This window comes from Nipponia nippon, unplaced genomic scaffold (assembly GCF_047370975.1).
Source record: "Nipponia nippon isolate SJK-2023a ecotype South Korea unplaced genomic scaffold, ASM4737097v1 scaffold_4, whole genome shotgun sequence".
NCBI classification, from domain to species: domain Eukaryota; kingdom Metazoa; phylum Chordata; class Aves; order Pelecaniformes; family Threskiornithidae; genus Nipponia; species Nipponia nippon.
The window spans coordinates 97,371,662-97,389,862 of NW_028262358.1; the positions used below are offsets into that span (position 1 = coordinate 97,371,662).

The following is an 18,201-nucleotide window of genomic DNA, read 5'->3' on the forward strand; positions in this document are numbered from 1 at the left end:
TCCAATCCACAGAGCCACCTTTACGATACACAGATATCACACACAAGCTGCAGGGGAGTGATAATGCTGGTCTTACTCCACTCATCCAAATGTTCCTTAATCACTTATTTGCTATAAGCTACATACTGGGAAAAAGGACACACTGGCAAAAAGACGACATTGTAACTGCCCATTGTTTTCCCCTAAATGTTTAATACTGGCCATTGTCCAAGATGGAAAACTGAACAAGATGGACCCTCACCCTAACTCCAGCTGCCCATTCTTGTGTTCTCAAAGACTACGTCCTCCCAACAGCTCTGCACTTTGATATTAGCGTTCTCATTAAAGAGCGTTCCTACAAAACGTGGAACTGGTATTCAGGACCAGACTGTGACAAAGGAGACTCCTTTCAGATCCTCTTCTGTTTCTTCAGTGTAGAATTAAACTACTAAGCTACTGAAGACAATATGACACATAAAAACTACTTGGACAACTTCTGAAACAGCTCTGCAGCAGATTTCAGCGCTGTCATTAGAGCATCGGGTTTTACAATGTTCTTGCTGAAGTTACTGAATTTACACACCCTCCTTCATTAATAACAAAAGGGACACATTCAGTCTACTATTAACAGACAGTTTGAAATATTAGAATTAAAGTATTTTCATACTTACAAGACTCTGTGCTGTAGCTTTAATTTTACAGAGGAATTTGAAGCACAGAATCTTGCTAATTTCAAACCACCTGAGCTATAACTCGGCTAGTACAGCCCCATGAGGCCCCCAGATGAGGAGTATTCGACACAGACCCTGCTGGGAAGAGAAAAAGTGACAGAGAATAGTAACAGATACAGAGGAGACAAGGAAATTAAATTCTGAAAGGGGAGTGGAGGTAGAGAAACAGCACTGGGAAAAGTAAACCAACAAAAGCAAAACCAGACAGAACTAAAAAGAAAAGACATATAGAGGATCTTAGTAATAATATCTAATGATTATCTCAGTAATAAACATAGAAATTAAGACAGAAGGATAAAAGATAGAAGAAAGGAAAAAAAATAAAGGAAAAACATATCTGAATAGAAAAGTTGTACAGCCGTGTACAACTGAACAAGCTGCAAATAAGGAAAATATGAATCACGTTGAGCATATTCATACTGGAAGAGGCACCACTGGCCTTCAACTTAGTATTTTGGGTCTCTCCATTATTTGTAAAATATTTACATTTCCAAACTACTGTGCTGTGCTACTGACTCGTTTTTATATATGTTATACAATAATAGAATAACATAGAGTAAAAATAGTTTACTTGCAAATTTAAAGTAAAATTTTCCACACATTAAAACAAAAGCATGACAGTTTTTTAACTCTTCAGCAATGCATTACTTGCTGGGGGAAGAAGAGGCAAGGAGAAGAAAATACCCCTAAAAACATCATCAAAATCTTTGAAATTTATAAGTCTATTTTTATTAACATAAGTCTTCCCTTGATTATTTTCAGTCAAAATTAGACAGAAATATTCAGGTTTTCGATACACTGGTCAAGGCAAATCTCAAGTGTAGAAATAAATTTATTTTCTGTAGATGTTAGCCCTGGAACAGAACTCCACTGTTGTTGGTTTGCGTTGTTGTAAATGCTAAGTCTACCTGAATCACGCCAACAGCAGGACTGAGCAAGTCCCTGGTGGATTCCATATTTTAATTCTACAAGCATCAGAAATTATATGGAAATAGTTGAATGTTTTAAAATTTCTGCTATGTTATATGTGGATGATAACATAAAAACCTAACATTACACTTCAGTTAAAAGAACAGTAACAGCCTAAAGCAGTAAATAACACATGTCTAGGTAAGCCTTAAGAAGAGCTAATAAACTCTAGTAAAGCAATGACACATATATATTGATACTGAAAAAATATCACAAAGTCTCAAGACTGTAAATGAAGATGGTATATTTTATATGAAAACCTTTTTCCTATTAACATTTGTGATGCATATGTTCAAGAAGCAGAATTAAAAATGCCCTTTATTAGAAAAAAATATATTTTCAAGAGAAATTAGGCCACTGATGACATAACTTATGTAAGAAAACACCAAATTCCAACTGTTTTATGAAAGTTTTTCTGTAAGCCTGTAACCTGTAACTGAGAATTTGCCTGTGAGTACCTTGTACTGACTGCCCAGTGCAAGAAAAGAGTCACAGTAAGTACCATGTGAAATATTAACTAAACGTTTACTCCCGTTCTCCATTAATCTCTAAATTGTAAAGAGGCATTTTTCCTGTCTTTAGAATTAAAACCTACAAAAATCAATTAGGATTAATAAACTTAATACAGCATGTATCTTGACAGAGGATTGAATCTCCGTCTTTAAAAAAGATGGAATTACATCACAGGGCTACTGATTTATGTTTCTTTAGCCACAGGAGCCTGTTACTTTGGAAATAAAGAAGAGTAAAGCACAAACTCCAACAACAAAGTAAAAACACACCATCAAGCCAAGCACTTTAAATTAAATTATTTTATTAAGAGAGCCTTTAGATGAGCTCTATGATTTGTATATACATAAACTGCCTTGCAAATTCTATTACAGATCCAACCTCTCTCCATCCATAAAACTGATCCAAAGGAATAAATAAATAAAGTCTTCAGAAGGACCTAAAATGGGGAAAACTGGTAGTTTGTTGCCTACAAACAGAAAAGCATGCAAAATAAACATTCTCCAAGTTCTCAATATAATACCAATATAGTAAATTTAAATTTTATACAGGAAAGTTACTACCTTGGTCACAAGACACTGTGCAACTGTTCACATGGACAGCTTGGAGGAAGAAAGGCTTAAAGAGGTAAGGAAACTGAGAGAAACAACTGTAGACCCAATTTTGGGTTACAATCTGGAGGTTACATTCAAAATTACTTCATATGCAGGAGGAAAAATGCACATACATTTCACTTTAGTGAAAAGAACCTGAACTGGCTAACACAGCCAGACAGGACACTACCTAAAGAAAAGAAGTATTTGTACTCAGAACAATTGGTTTGGCTCCAAAGATTCAGTAGGTGATCACGATTTTAACAGAGGTAATGCTGCTTTCAACAGTACTCATGAAAACACAGGCTAAAACTAGAACTAACAGACTGCACTTGGGGGAAACACTTTCCCAGCAGCAATCCAGAGGGACAGGAAAAAAAGGGCAATTAAAAAGATGTCCCCAACAGTCTTTGTACACTCTTATAGGGTCAGACTTTCTCATCATTTATGAGAAATACCTGATTTGATAAACATACCCATAAACTAAACTGGTTAAAAGTTTGATTTTATTATGAAACCCAGAAATGTCTCCAGATGATATTCAATTCAAATTCCATTCCCTCTGTGACACATATAATAAATCAAACTGCCCCAGTAAATGACATCCTGAAAAGCTACAGAATTCATGACAGCTGAGAAATACCAATTTAGCATGAATGCTGGTTATTTAGTTCACTAGCATGTGACCAGTCTGACCTGCTGTGCTCACAAGCTTATAAAATTAGTGGATAAGCTTCCAGCATGTCTTCCAGCAAGAAATAACACAACAAAACAGAAAACCTATCACTAGGGTACCATGCAAAGTTGAAAAAAGGTGTTGTTCTCAAGAGTTATGTCATATCGTAAACTTCACAGTTTCCACATCTGACCAAGGAATTGCTCAGAAGGGAAAAAAAGCAACCCCAAAACCACGCATCCACACCCACCCACACCACTCAAACATTAAAGACACCCAAGAGCTGTTCTACATAATCTACCCTCCTATGTTAGTCATTCAGTTCTTGGAAGAACAGCCACCTGACCACACTGATGAACAGAAGCACAGAGACACCTAAAACATGATATGGGACACTTCTGATTGTTTCAAGAACTTGGGTTTCATTTAATTCTCAAAAGCCTCATTTTGTCAAATTCTGTCCTTTAACTGGCAAAGAGAGCAGTTTTATCAACTTCCACTATCGACGCTACATCTTTCTGCTAGTACCTACTTCAGGACAGTAAATGGACTCCATTACTGTTAAGCTCCTACGAGCTGCAGCAAATAATAAGATCTGTGAATAGGTTGTACCTCAATTCACTGAAATAACAGAAAACTTCATGTGCTGTAAGAGCAGCAATCTGCTCAGTCTAACCCCACAAAACCAGCAACCCAACTACATCTTTACAGTTTAGCAGTCACTCCACAAACACATCCTAAAAGTATTTCAGCATAACATCTGTTAATTTGACCCATCGCCTTTCCAGCTTGTGAGAGAGTTCCTTCTACCTCTGCTCAAAGCCATTACCAGAATCACCTGGAAAGAATCTTCTTGTCTTCTCCAAACATGTAACTGTTCAGCCGAAGCTGAGCATGACAACCCCATCCTATTACACAGTGGTAATTACAGAGCAAGCTCACCAAGTAGACAGAGACCAACAATATCATCTACCTGAAGAAACCATTTAGATCCAGCACAAACTGGATTCAGGCCAAGACATGAACAGGAGACTGCTTTACTGGTACTGATATAGTTCTTCCTATCAATAGACAGGCAACAGACATCCATTCTCACACTCCTTGCCATTTGCATACACCAGTACTGCTGACTATGAAATGCTCAGTGCAGGAAAGACATGGACCTTTTGGGTCCAGAGGAAGGCCACAAAAATGATCAGGGGGATGAAGTACCTTTCCTATGGAGAAAGGCTGAGACAGTTGGGGTTTTTCAGCCTGGAGAAGAGAAGGCTCCGGGAAGACCTTATTGAGGCCTTTCAATACTTAAAGGGGGCTTCTAAGAAAGATGGGGACAGTCTTTTTAGCAAGGCCTGCTGCAACAGGACAAGGGGTAATGGTTTTAAACTAAAGGAGGGTGGATTTAGACTAGATATAAGGAAGAAATTTTTTTACAATGAGGCTGGTGAAACACTGGAAGAGGTTGCCCACAGTGGTTGTAGATGCCCTATCCCTGGAAACATTCAAGGTCAGGTTGGACGGGGCTCTGAGCAATCTGATCTAGTTGAAGATGTCCCTGCTTATTGCAGGGGCGTTGGATTAGATGACCTTTGAAGGTCCCTTCCAACCCAAATCATTCTATGGTTCTATGATTCTATGCTACCATCCTCCCCAAGAGAAGCATTTATAATCCAATTTACAAAACTTGCATTTTCTGTGTAGATGCCTCTGATAAGCAGTGATTGGAAACCAAACTTCAACCCACAAAAAATCTATGCGTTTGTCTTATAGACAAGTACTTGAACTGTTTAAAGGACATACAACCAATTTCTACCAGTATCCATCACATACAGTCAGACAACTGGTAACTCACCATAAAGAGCTTAGTATTAACAAAAAGTTTAGTTCATGGTGAATGATGTGCAATATAAACCCTAAAGCTGAGCAAGACCGATGCAATGTTGATGAGTAATAACTTTGGATTAGGCCAGTAAATAACACCCAACAAGAACTAATGTCAACGCACCAATAAGAAAAAGAGCAGAAAACAAACCCATACTCAAAACCAACTTAAGAGCAAGAGAGAAGGGGTTTTAGACAAAAAGACCTGACTTCTAAAGTAAAGCAGAGAAAATGTTGTCACGAATCTGAGAAATCTGGTATGCGGGTAAGCAGGCCTGAAACAAGACTTTCTCAAAGCTTCTGCCACTCATATGTACTCATGTTCACATAAGAAATTTCATATTTAGAACATGGTACAAGTTCTTTGGGTTGAAGGCATATAAAGATACTATCTTGTTTTGTGCATAGGTTTACAAACACTCTTGAAATCTGCTCAAACCAGGCTTTCGAAGAAGTATTAGTGAGCCATGCCTTCCGCTCCTCCATTTTATCTGTGACACCCAATACCATTTTAGCCAAATCACCTGCTCAGTCCAAGTATTTTTACCTTTATCTCTTCAGCTTGCTCACAGCAACCAAATAGGCTGTAGCATGAGATTGTCATCACTTTAAAAAGTGGACAGAACAGAGTATGTTCCAGTTATTCATGGAGCAGCAGGCATGATAAATCTGTCCTTTGCTGGCCCTCTGAACTAACTTCCATGAACTTCTTGCTCTTTTTCTTAAACCGTTCCATGGCCTAGGCATGGGTTATACAAAACACTTTTTGAAGGTCTAAAATAAATTGTGGTAAATAAATTTGTGCCTCTGGAAAAAAATAAACCTTCAGGAATGAAATCAAGAGTGTAAGAAACACCACCATCCACCATTTCAGTATTTCCTAGGTCTTGCCCTACTTAACATAAACAGATAACAACAAATGTACCTAAACCTAGTAAAACCTTAGATAAAATACATTTTTCTAGGTACACTTCTAACTCTAGCGAAAGGTTAAGAGAAGAGCTAACAACCAACCATTCTGTTACCATACTGCTTAATGCACTACAGAACAAATTCATAGTGAGATCCTAACACGGCAGGGGGGGAAGAACCGGAAGGATCAGAATACAGCAAACTATCATTCTGTATGACACACCAATGGTGGTGTAGCTCTAAGGATGTAAGTAAGCCAAGTTTTCTGGGGAGAGTTAGACTTTTTTCTTTTTTAGACAAATTGACGTTGGTATACAGATAAGCTTTCACGCATACTGTCTGGAAAAAACAGCCTTTGTATGGGTAATTCTTACCAAGAGCACTATCATCTTGCACAACTGCATTCTTACTGGCAGACTACATGAACTGCATTAGATCACCAACAGTCTCATACAAATCAAGTAAATCATGAGCTATATGAATACTCAAGGAAGAAAGACAAGCAAAGAAACTTCCCTTCAAACTGAAAATTGTTCTCAACTAAAAAACTGTAAATACATACTGCGGTCCTACCATCTCAGAATAAGGACAGTTCTTATCAAGACCTACAAAGAACAAGCTACAGCAAGAACAATTCATGTCCTTTTGGATACCTACTACATTAATTCCAAATTGCATGTTTTAATTTACTTACTGAAATGTGGCTCTGCTCTTGCTTTCAGATGAAAAAAAAAAAAAACCAAACCCCAAACATTAAATTCATGAACTCAGCCTAAATCAAATCAGTTTTGATTCCCTTAGTCTGCAGACAGCCTGAAATAGTAGCCCCCAAGTAAATGAGTTAGCTCACTTATTTCAATGGACAGCAACCTTAAAAATTGTGTTTATTTAAGTATCAATAGTATTATTGCACTGCTGATCACTTTTAGCAGAAATATGTGCCAAAAAGTCCCCAAAAGTCTCCCCATAACTTCCAAAGTATCCAGCTGTACCCTATGAGGTAATGCAAAAATTTTATATAGTATAGGTTTAGTGGAGAATGCACATGATGCAGTGTGAAACAAGAATCTGCATCACTGTTTTACTGGAAGGAAATAAAAAATTTAGAGGAGGATTTTGGTTTAGTTGTGTACATTGTACAGTCTTATGGACATTAAGAATGATACAATTTTGTTTGGTGGGTTACAGACAAAAATGTATAAGGATACAGACTATGGCAAGAATAAACAAAAACATTAAGGACGGCCTCAAATAATGTTCTATTCAAGTAGTAAAAAGATCAAATATCTTGTTTTGGTTTTGTAGTTCATTTTTTCATTGCCTCAGCCAATATCATCTTTGATTTACAGTTTTCCATATTGTAATACCACTTAATTTAATGAAGGTGAGAATTTAGTCTGTTAGTAGAAACAAAATACATATTATATCAGGAAATTATCAAGATTTTCAGAAATAGTTCATAAAAGTTACTAGAAAAAAAAACATGTTGATATAATCAAAGGTATCTGCATTAATCTACAACACTTTTCAGTAATGAACCTAAAAAATTGATTTTTTTATTTAAACTTCCAGTCAAATAAAAAAATACTACTAAGTATAGAGTATATTTCTGTCTCTTACACCAAACTCAGTGTAATTATTCTGAGTATTCACCAATATAAATAATTTTAGGGATTGGATCACTTTTTTTTTTAATCTTCCAAAACTACTCCACAACTCCTAAGATTATTTTTATTTAAAACTTTGCTCTAAATTGGTTCCAAATCAGGTGTTTTCAAACAGTAAAAAAGAACTGTATTATCATTCCAGGGTTTTGTTTGAAGCCAACCAAAGCAAAACACCCAGAATCCAGTATTAACCCAGTACTAGAAGGCCTAGCACTAACAGAATAACCCTGAGGTCAGAACAGTAATCTATACAACTCTCATGCTCCTACTGCTAACTGAAAATTATTACATTTTTTGAAGACAACTAGCAATTTCACTGATCAGGTACAGTACTTACACTAAACAAATCACAACTTTAATTGGGAATAATTTACATGTACTGAAGACAAAGCCTAAATTATTTCTGATCCAGATTAGGAGCCTTCCTCTATTGTTATGCGACGAAGTTAAAAAGAACTGCACGTGGTTTACATGCCAGGCATGTAAGCAGCGCAACAAAAAGGGCAGGAAGGAGACAGAAATCCCAAATTATTATGTCTACATTATGAAAAAGGGTTGGTACTAGAGTATAACTGTATTTTAAATTGTAATCTTAAAAAATTGTAACATTTACCTGTTGAACAAGGCATCTGGAAATTGGGATCATTGCTATCCAAAACAGGCAAACAGAACTGGGCACTTGCAGATCCTAGCATAGGATCCTTATCGCTGAGCATGTTCTTCAGCGAATCCTCTAAGACATTTTGACTTGTACTAAAATCCTCACAGACTTCATTCTCCAGGTTGGATCCTAGAAATAGGGCATCATCTAAGTGTTCAGTAGGAATTAAATGGTTAAATGTATCAACTATATCCATGAAGACTCCTGTGTGTCTTTCAGCCCTATAGAAAGACAAGAAAAATACCATAAGAAAATAAGCTACAAATTGTAAAACACCTAAGAAACCAGCAAATTCTTTTGGCTGTTGTGTTTTATAAAGAATGCTTAAGGTATTTTAGAATTGTAAAAAAAAAGAAAAAAAAAATTAAAAAAAATCTGTTTATGGCTCAGTATGGCCCACTGCATATCTAAAAATCAATTCTCTAACTGATTATTTTTAAAAGAAATCCCATGCTAAGTTTATATTAACTTTGCTATCAGCATCAGAGTGCTGCCACTTTTACACAGTGTGTATAACTAAAACACCTCCTTTCTAAAATTTGTTTAAACCTGAACCAACCCAAGGGGCTGGGACACCAGAGGGAGGGGGAAATCAAAAACAGGTGAACTTGGTTAGCAGCACGGTGAGTGCACATCTTTCTTGACCTTTAAATGTAAAAACGTGAGGTCAGCTTCCACTAACATCAATGGAGCTGAGAAAGCTCAGGAGCCTGCCATACTAGACCCAAAACTGAGAAGGACTATACTTCCATTCATAGAGGAACTACCAAGTACTTCATAGCAAGTAACTATTTTTAAGCAGCAAGGCCTTATCTCTATTATTTTTCACCTATCATTACATTCAATAAAATTACAGAAATTTTTATGCAAATCTGGCCTCAATCAAGTAGATGAAAATTCTGAGCTGGCTTCAAAAGGGCCAAGAGCCTTCTAGAAACTTCAATTTTGAAGAATTTTACATAAAACTTAAGGAACTGTATTCAAAGATGGCACCTACATTTTACAAGAAGGGATTCCCTATTTTTTAGATCACTTCTTTGCGATATAGCAGAAATGCAACTATGGCAGCAGAGATTCAACTAGTAAGAATGTATAACTACACAACAGAATGGAAAAAAAGTCAGCAAAATGTTTCTTTGGAAGTTTAGCATAAGCATATACTTAGAGTGGAGAGAGATAATTATAACAAGTATGGTCACAGAAACAAGGAAAATAGAGTACTGCAGTAGTGCCTGGCTTAATTTGGCATGCAGGAAAGTCTGGGAGACCAGTTTTGGCACACACAAAGCTGTTCAAGCTTTCAGAGACAGAAAAAAGACATACATTCTCTCCCGCTCCTTCCTTCATCATCCTCTTCCCACACACTAGACAGGATTTATTTTTTTTAAATGAACGCATTAATTAAAGGAGAAGGAGAAGTAAGATTTAGAGTTTGTAGTGCTTGAATTACTTTCTAGATCCCTATACCAGCAACCTGCCACTAAATAAATCCAGTACCTACTCATGCTTACTGGAACAGTAAGTATGCTTCCTTATACACATTAATGGGACATTTCTGTTTTAGCAATCAACAGCGAAAATCCTAGCCATACATGTGCAAGAGCTCTGCTACAATTTCAACCCTATTTACGCAATTTATTTAATTGCACAAATTTACAAAAACTACAGGTGAGCATGAAAATGTTTTGTTTTGTTTTTAAAAAAACATGATAGTCCTTCCTTCTCCCATAGAGCAGCCCAGAAGAAAACAGTGGTCAGGTATGGATGGCACTATGTCTTTGCAGAGCATGGTGTCTTTACAGTATCTACACACTAACCATGACAAAACAGTCTAATACACAATGTCCTACTGACCAAACAACCAGAAAGAAGGAAAGTCAGGCCAAATCAGGTGCATTTAGTAAGTAGGCAACAGTCTTACAGCAGCAAGTATGTTATAATTGGAAAGCCTGCTCTCCAAACAATGGACTATTATCAAGCAATGCAGTGCGTCTACATATACACTATGCCAACCAGCACCTACAGCAGTCCACATTCTTTTCGCAGTTGTCAAAATAATTTTCAAATTTAGCAACAAATAAAGCAGCAAACTAACAGAGGAAGTGCTATGCTGCACTGTATAATTTATTTTTATTATGCCATGTAATTACAAGAATCTGATACTATACAGGATAAACTACAAGAGCTGCAATGGCTTAAAGTAAGAATATAATTATAAATGCCCCAATCCAGTACTTTAAAACACTTTCCTGTAATGACAGGGTTTTTTTCATATTAGCATCACATGAGCACAAGAGTAACAGACACAGGATAAAACGACGGTGGACCCTGACACTAACAAGTGCCAATGACACTGCAATAGAACAGCCGTGAATTACTGTAAGAAACTTTTTGTACACAAAATCAAAGAGTGTCAGGGGCTTTGAACACATTTACAATAATGTATCTCAAGTTTTTTTCTGGATAGGAGGGAAACATTTATATAATTGTTACTCAAATATTGCTGTTACCAAAGCAGTGCTCACCACTTCATTAAGAGCAGTGTTAAGTAGCAAAGCTTGAGCAGAATGTTAGCTCTTGCTACACAAATCACTGCTGACAGAAATTAACCAGGCTTCACCAATGTGATGAAAAAAGAATACCTACCAGTTTTGCAAGACTACCATCCAGCCATTCAGAACACTAAAAGCACTGCAAAATAACTAACTGTCAAAGCAACCATACATGCAATGGCCATAGCCACCTTCAATGACACCTAACTAGCTATTACAGAAAATTCAAGAGGAATTTGTTTGAAAGCTTTATTTCTGGAGCATGAGCCTATGATCAAGTATAAGTTCTATCCAAATTTTGCATCAAAAAGGCACTGTAAAAATATAAACAAAGTGGTGTTGCATAAAAATCATACCACCACAAAATCTAAGATTAAAGAATTTGTTCTACAATTTTTAAAATAGTGAGAGGTTATGCCAGAAAAGTACATGAAATCAAAATTTTGCTTTACCTGGTTCAAGAAACCATGGCTCAATTCTTTGCGTAACTTGTACAGTACCAAGTTTAGGAAATTATTTCTAGCATTACTAGATTAACTATCACATGAAGTGTAGAATCTGCAGGACCCACAACGAAAGAGACACTTCTTGCTAGACAGCCAATTGTTAGAAACGGTTGCTACAAAAAAAAAAAAAAGTCTTCCCTTACACAATGCCTAAAGTACATGAATTTTGAACTGTTTATTTTGCATTTGAAACACTTTGAACAGCAGGAAAAATAGCCAGAGGTACAGGTAAAAACACAGTTAAGTTTTTCATGGTCACTTATTTCCAAGGACAACTCTTAACAGCTCCGAGGAGGAATGTATTGTTCCTCCACTTGAACCCAAAAGGCCAGTGGCTTGGCATCACTCACAGTGAAAGTGCACATACCAAGTGTACTCCCATCGCACAATAATTCAAAAGCATTTTCCCATTGGGTAGTTAATCAGAAGCAACAGAATATGAAAAGTCTCACGTATGGAGAAGCAGTGAGAAGAGGAGCATTCACAAACAAGGCAAAGGAGCAAATGACAGAGGAGGAAGTCCCAGACAGGTTCAGTCTGGACAGAGATGAAACTTCTCCTACCCACTGGTTACTGGAGCATTAGGGCGTGTACTGAGACTGCTATAGCACAGCGAGATACAGGAGCGTGGGTGCAATGAGATCTGACCATCATGAAAAGCTAAAGGTATCGACAGCATTCTCTTCAATTCCTTAAATAAAGTACCTTTCTCTTATACTTTTGAAACTGATTTGTTTCAATCAGTAGGTACTCATAGAAGTAACCCACCAACCAAAATCTTTCATTATTAAGTGATCCGGCAGTTAAAACAATCCTGTTAAAGACAAAAAGCATGTCCGTTAACCGTGACTTCCAGAATTTCTCCCACATTATGTTTACCATAAAATCTCAATCAAGTGCACCCTTGGTATGTTTGCAGGCAACAAGCAGCTGGGCGGGAGTGTTGATCTGCTGGAGGGTAGGAAGGCCCTACAGAGGGACCTGCACAGGCTGGATCGATGGGCCAAGGCCAACTGTATGAGGTTCAACAAGACTAAGTGCCGGGTCCTGCATTTGGGTCACAACAACCCCATGCAATGCTACAGGCTGGGGGAGGAGTGGCTGGAAAGCTGTCTGGCAGAAAAGGACCTGGGGGTGTTGGTTGACAGCCAGCTGAATATGAGCCAGCAGTGTGCCCAGGTGGCCAAGAGGGCCAATGGCATCCTGGCTTGTATCAGGAATAGTGTGGCCAGCAGGACCAGGGAGGTGATCGTGCCCTCGTACTCAGCACTGGTGAGGCCGCACCTTGAATGCTGTGCTCAGTTTCGGGCCCCTCACTACAAGAAGGACATTGAGGTGCTGGAGCATGTCCAGAGAAGAGCAATGAAGCTGGTGAAAGGTGTAGAGCACATCTTATGAGGAGCAGCTGAGGGAGCTGGAGTTGTTTAGTCTGGAGAAGAGGAGGCTGAGGGGAGACCTTATTGCTCTCTACACCTACCTGAAAGGAGGTTGTAGCAAGGTGGGGCTCGGTCTCTTCTCCCAAGTAACAAGCAATAGGATGAAAAGAAATGGCTTCAAGTTGCACCAGGGGAGGTTTAGATTGGATATTAGGAAAAATTTCTTCACTAAAAGGGTAGATGGGTACTGGAAGAGGCTGCCCAGGAAAGTGGTTGAGTCCCCATCCGTTGAGGTATTTGAAAGAAGGGTGGATGTGGTTCTGAGGAACATGGTTTAGTGGTGGACTTCGCAGTGCTAGGTTAACAGTTGGACTTGATGATATTAAAGCTCTTTTCCAACCTAAACGATTCTATGATTCTCTTCATGCTCTCAACATCATTTTCTTTTTCAGTCTGAGTCTTCCAGCTTATAAAACTCATTTCTTCAGTTGTTGAATTAGTTTAATTAAATTAGATATGTCATAATATTGCCTCATATCCCAACAAATACTGGTATGAAATAAACATGCTGTAGGATCTGATATGGCAAGATTTTTATCTTGTCCCCATTTACTACTTTTCCATTACATCTGTAGCAGCTCTAAATGACTTTCCAAAATTAAAAGATAAATAGCCAAAATGATCATTTGTTAAGAAAAGAAACTGAGATCTCAAACAAGCATATCCTTTCAAACTAATCTTAGAGGGAAAGGAAGACTAATAACTGGACATGAGATACTGCACATCTTTAAGGTTTCTCATTGTTTAGTCGGTGAAAGAGGCAACAAATGACTTAGGTTCCTGTTTTACTATTTTTTTATCGGAACAGAGCAAAACAGTTTAGCGGAGATATCCAACTGCATCAGCACGTCTCTATCATCTTATCTAAAATCCACCTCAAGCAGAGGTAATCACAAATTGTATATACCACTAGAAATCCTATGTGTTTCCTAACTGATGTACAGGCCAAGCATCCTCTGCCTTTGACTGCATTCTAAATTAAGTCTCCCTTAAACACCAGGAATGTGCAAGTGTTTAATGTTCCAATTACATATTTGGATTTTCATTAGATACATTTGTCTTGATATTTTATTATTTTCCTTTACATATGTTTTATTCAGTTTTAATAGTGCTCCTACACCATTTATTTTACTAAGCAAAAGTTAGGTTTCACACTTTTAAATAACATTCACTGTAATTACTTTCTCTCCTCCTCTCTCCGCCCAGGAGGTGACTTCCATATATTAGTTTACATTTTAAACTTGACTTTCATATATTAGCTTATATTTTAAACTTAAGAATATAAAATAGAAGTTCCTGTCTTTTTAATTATTGTCAATTTAAAAAGAAATCTGCTCCTCAGAAGTTGGACTTCAGAAAAACAAAATATTTCTACAAAGAAATTAAAAAAGAAAAAAATTTGCCTAAATTGGGAACAAGGGGGGGGCGGGGGGGAACCTGAAGGAACCTAACCAAAGAAAGGAATAAAGCTCACACTGCTTCTTTAGGATACTGAAAATTCTAGGTGTTGAAGATCTCATCTACTTTATTGACCTACCTGAATCAATGAGTCTGAAACTGCTGAAGATAGCATAGTAACATTACAATTCCTTCCATTTCATTTATGTACCTTTCTGAATAGTGTCTGTCGCTTCCAATTCACTGAATCTGGCTAGTGCTTTTAAAAGCTTTTGTAAATCTAGTTATTCACTGGACTAACATTGGAAACATTGCAACACTCAAAATGTAAGACTTGGTCGGTTGTCCTGCACACCAAATGAGAGCAAGGACTAGTCATAACAACAGTAATAGACTCCATTGAAAAAAATCCCTATTGTATGTATTTCTTCAAGTAGCAGTAACAAATGCTGGTCAGAAAAGTATAGAAAAGGAATGGAGCTATTTGGATGAATAGCACCTTAGATGTCAGAACAAATGGGAAAAGCTGACTCAGCACTGTCACAGAGGAATCGAATAATAAGTAACAATAACTGACAAAAACTTTTCAGCAAAGGAGGGAAACTGCACCTTAATTGACATGAAATTAGCTAACACCACAGGCAGTTAAAAAAAAAAAAATCCCTCGCCCGAGTCTTTTGGCAATTACTGTACCTGAAAAGAGCATTCACGGTATCAAATGTCTATCTTTGTTCACCAGAGCTGTGATGTCAGACCACCCCATGTGCTCACTGACACCCTGACACTTACAACCCACCAGCAATCAACATCGCTTCGAAGCGCTGATGCTGAGCACAGGCAAGTCTTACTACCATCCTCCCCCTTCCTTGTATACAAAACCTTAAAGTTTAAGGTCACAAGCACCTAACTGAAAATTAACGCGAAGTTGCCATGTGTCCATGTTTTAAGCACTAGAACTTGCGTTCATTCTTACAGCATTTATGGATATTACAGCACCAAATGCCAGAACTGAGAGACAGGTCCTCTGCACTAACAGATTTTGGCCAACAGAGCTCACAGTCTAAATACATCATGGGATAAAAAAAGGAAATCAATACCAGACAGCGCATCAGTGGCAGAGTTGGTAAGAAAACCTCAACTTTACAACTCTCATACCAATGCACTTTCAACTCTGGTTCACACTGACTCAAATCCCATCATCTAGGGCAGTCTTCAAGAATTAAATTAACTGACAAAACATTTTTGACAGGACAAGCAATTTGATTTATGAGTATATGAATTACAATATAGCCACAAAAATGTGTTCAGAACTGCTAAAGAAAATTTGGATGGAATATGGTTTGCTGAGCTTTGGCCTTTGAGCATCATCAGATTTGATCTTTCTCATTGACCCATCTCCCATCAAACAGGACATTGTCAAAGACCTGCCTAATAGCAACACGTACTCAACAGGTTTATTTGAAACATTAATATGGCTGTACGGGAGGCCCAGGTACACTGACAAAGCCGCACGCCAGAAACATCAACCCAAAAGCATCCATATGCCACTTGTTCCCCTATTTAAATTCCCTATTTATTATTTATTATTTTAATCCCTCATTTAAAATTAAAGATCTAGCTTCAAAACCAAAGCCCTGCCACAGATCAAAAAACAAGAAATGTAAATCTGAGCATTTCATTCATTCTTAACCAGCTCTTCTATACTATTTTTGTGTTCCCGTCACCCTAAAGTCTTCAACTGACCCAAATCTTATCACCCTGCTACTGAAACCTCAATAGTCTGACACATCAGATAATAACCACATCCCAAAATCTGTCTATAATCTGAAGGTGTATGCTGCTCCCCTCACTTAAACAGCAGATCCCTTACTACTTCCTACCACAGTATTTGAAAGAAGGGCAGACAGTTTGAGATGTTTTATTAGACCTTCACTATCCAAAGGAATTATATTCACCACCCAGAACTGTACCTCATTTCAGTGAACATGAAGAAGTAAATTTCAAACCAAGGTTTAATTACAAGACAAAGAAATGCAGAAAAAGTATAGAGGAATCTTTTCTTAATTATACAAGATCCAATTATTGTATCACAGAAAATCAACTTAACAGTTATCTTTTGAACAGAGTAACCTCTCCTCAGAAAAAATACATTCCTCACCCTCACTTTACAGCTAGAAGAGGCACAAAGGGCTGCACTAGAAGTTGTGTTCTGTCACAAAAAAGTCTTTACATTGTGAAACCTTTCAAATATATTTTGAAAAGTTGGCTGTTTTCCTTTGCTGGACTGTCCTATCAATGACTGCTCTTGAATTCCACAAAAATTAAGTGTAATCAAAGATTATACATCATTTTCTTAATCTCTCCATCACCGCGTATACCTCTAGAATTTGTAAGCTCACTACCAAGAGACATTTCCCTGAAAAGAAAAAGACAAGGACAGATAATTTTTCCATCGCTACTGCTAAGCTCTTCAGCTCTTTTCCACCCTCAAGTTCCTCAATAATCATTTCAAATATTTTCAGCTTGAACATAGTAACTGTTAAGCTACGTAACAGGTTACCCTGATTATTTGTCAGTCACCCCAGACAGAATAATTTCATTTGTAATACCTTTTGAATTTGTCAGTGTCTCTCTGATAATGACTCATTTGGAAACACACATTAGAATCAGATTTTTCAGAAATAGTTAGAAGCTTAATGGCTAAGCCTCATGAAGCTCTCCACAGAAATATACCATCCATCATGTAGCTCTATTGACACCACTCAGGCAGATCTCACAAGCTGTCCATATTTTTCACTTTTTGCTGCTATATAATGAACACTCATATCCCAATTTAGTGGACTTTGTCATTGCGACTTCATAATATTACCTTTCAAAAATATTCTTTTGCCATAAAAAAAAGTTTCTGACATAATATGCCAGAATAATAAAATAAAACAATTTATAATTTCCTAGAAATTATTTCTCTCCCCTTAGTATTTTTAAGACTTGGATTTAACAATATTTAAGGTGACCAGGGAAAATTAATTTTTTAAAAATAAAAACTTCCATTAAAATAACAGCTAAAAAGATTTCATACAGCATACATTGCCTCAGCTCTTTGCACAACATGAGTAGTATTTAGTCCACAAGGTAGAACTAAGTCTTCTAAAAAGAGGAGGTCACAGAAGCGTGGCAGATAATAATTACAGACTTTTTAGAGCTTTTGCTTTCTTAGAAACACATTACCACTGTGTCGAATTACTTCAGTTAATTACATTGAATTAGATCTGGCCAACATGGTTTGTAGATAGATGCCCTTTCAGCTGCTTGAAATTCCTGAGGGTTTGCAAATGTAAAAATGCACATAAAAACTGAATGACTGAGTAACAGGCAATAACAGCTGAAGAAAAAAAAAATCTAGGTGTTCAGAACTTTATATGTATAATCTTTAAAGCTAACTACAGAAATTAAAAGCAGAAGCTACTTGGTGGAGCAAAAAGAGAACTAACAGTTTCATTGTGGGCTACACACTAGGTGTAAAGACCAGTCAAAGCTAAGTTATTCCAAGAAATAGAAAATCCAGGTTTTCAAGATCTCCCTTGCAATGTGTCCCAAACCTTAATTTATTAAGCAAAACAAACCATGAATTAGTGGTGTTAAAGAGATGCCATATGTTTACCACCCTTACATTTAATCCTATAATATTTCCACTCTTCAGCAATGTTAGCATCCATTTTTATAAAAGCAAATG

The 18,201-nt window shown here is 37.2% G+C and overlaps 1 protein-coding gene across 9 annotated transcripts in view; it reads right to left on the bottom strand.

Annotated features, from left to right (window-relative positions):
• Positions 1 to 18,201, bottom strand: part of PHF3 (PHD finger protein 3) — a 50,968-nt gene that overhangs the window by 31,241 nt on the left and 1,526 nt on the right. For 2 of the 9 annotated variants that reach the window (XM_087776521.1, XM_009474394.2), the window contains one exon: positions 8,529 to 8,797. The exons of 4 other annotated variants lie outside the window; for them this stretch is intronic. In XM_087776521.1, the coding sequence (XP_087632647.1) occupies positions 8,529 to 8,772 (244 nt within the window). In that variant the 5' untranslated portion in view covers positions 8,773 to 8,797. Of the gene's footprint in view, positions 1 to 8,528; positions 8,798 to 12,339; positions 12,449 to 18,201 lie in introns of those variants that run through there. 3 more of the 9 variants (XM_087776528.1, XM_087776526.1, XM_087776524.1) reach the window with 2 other exon arrangements.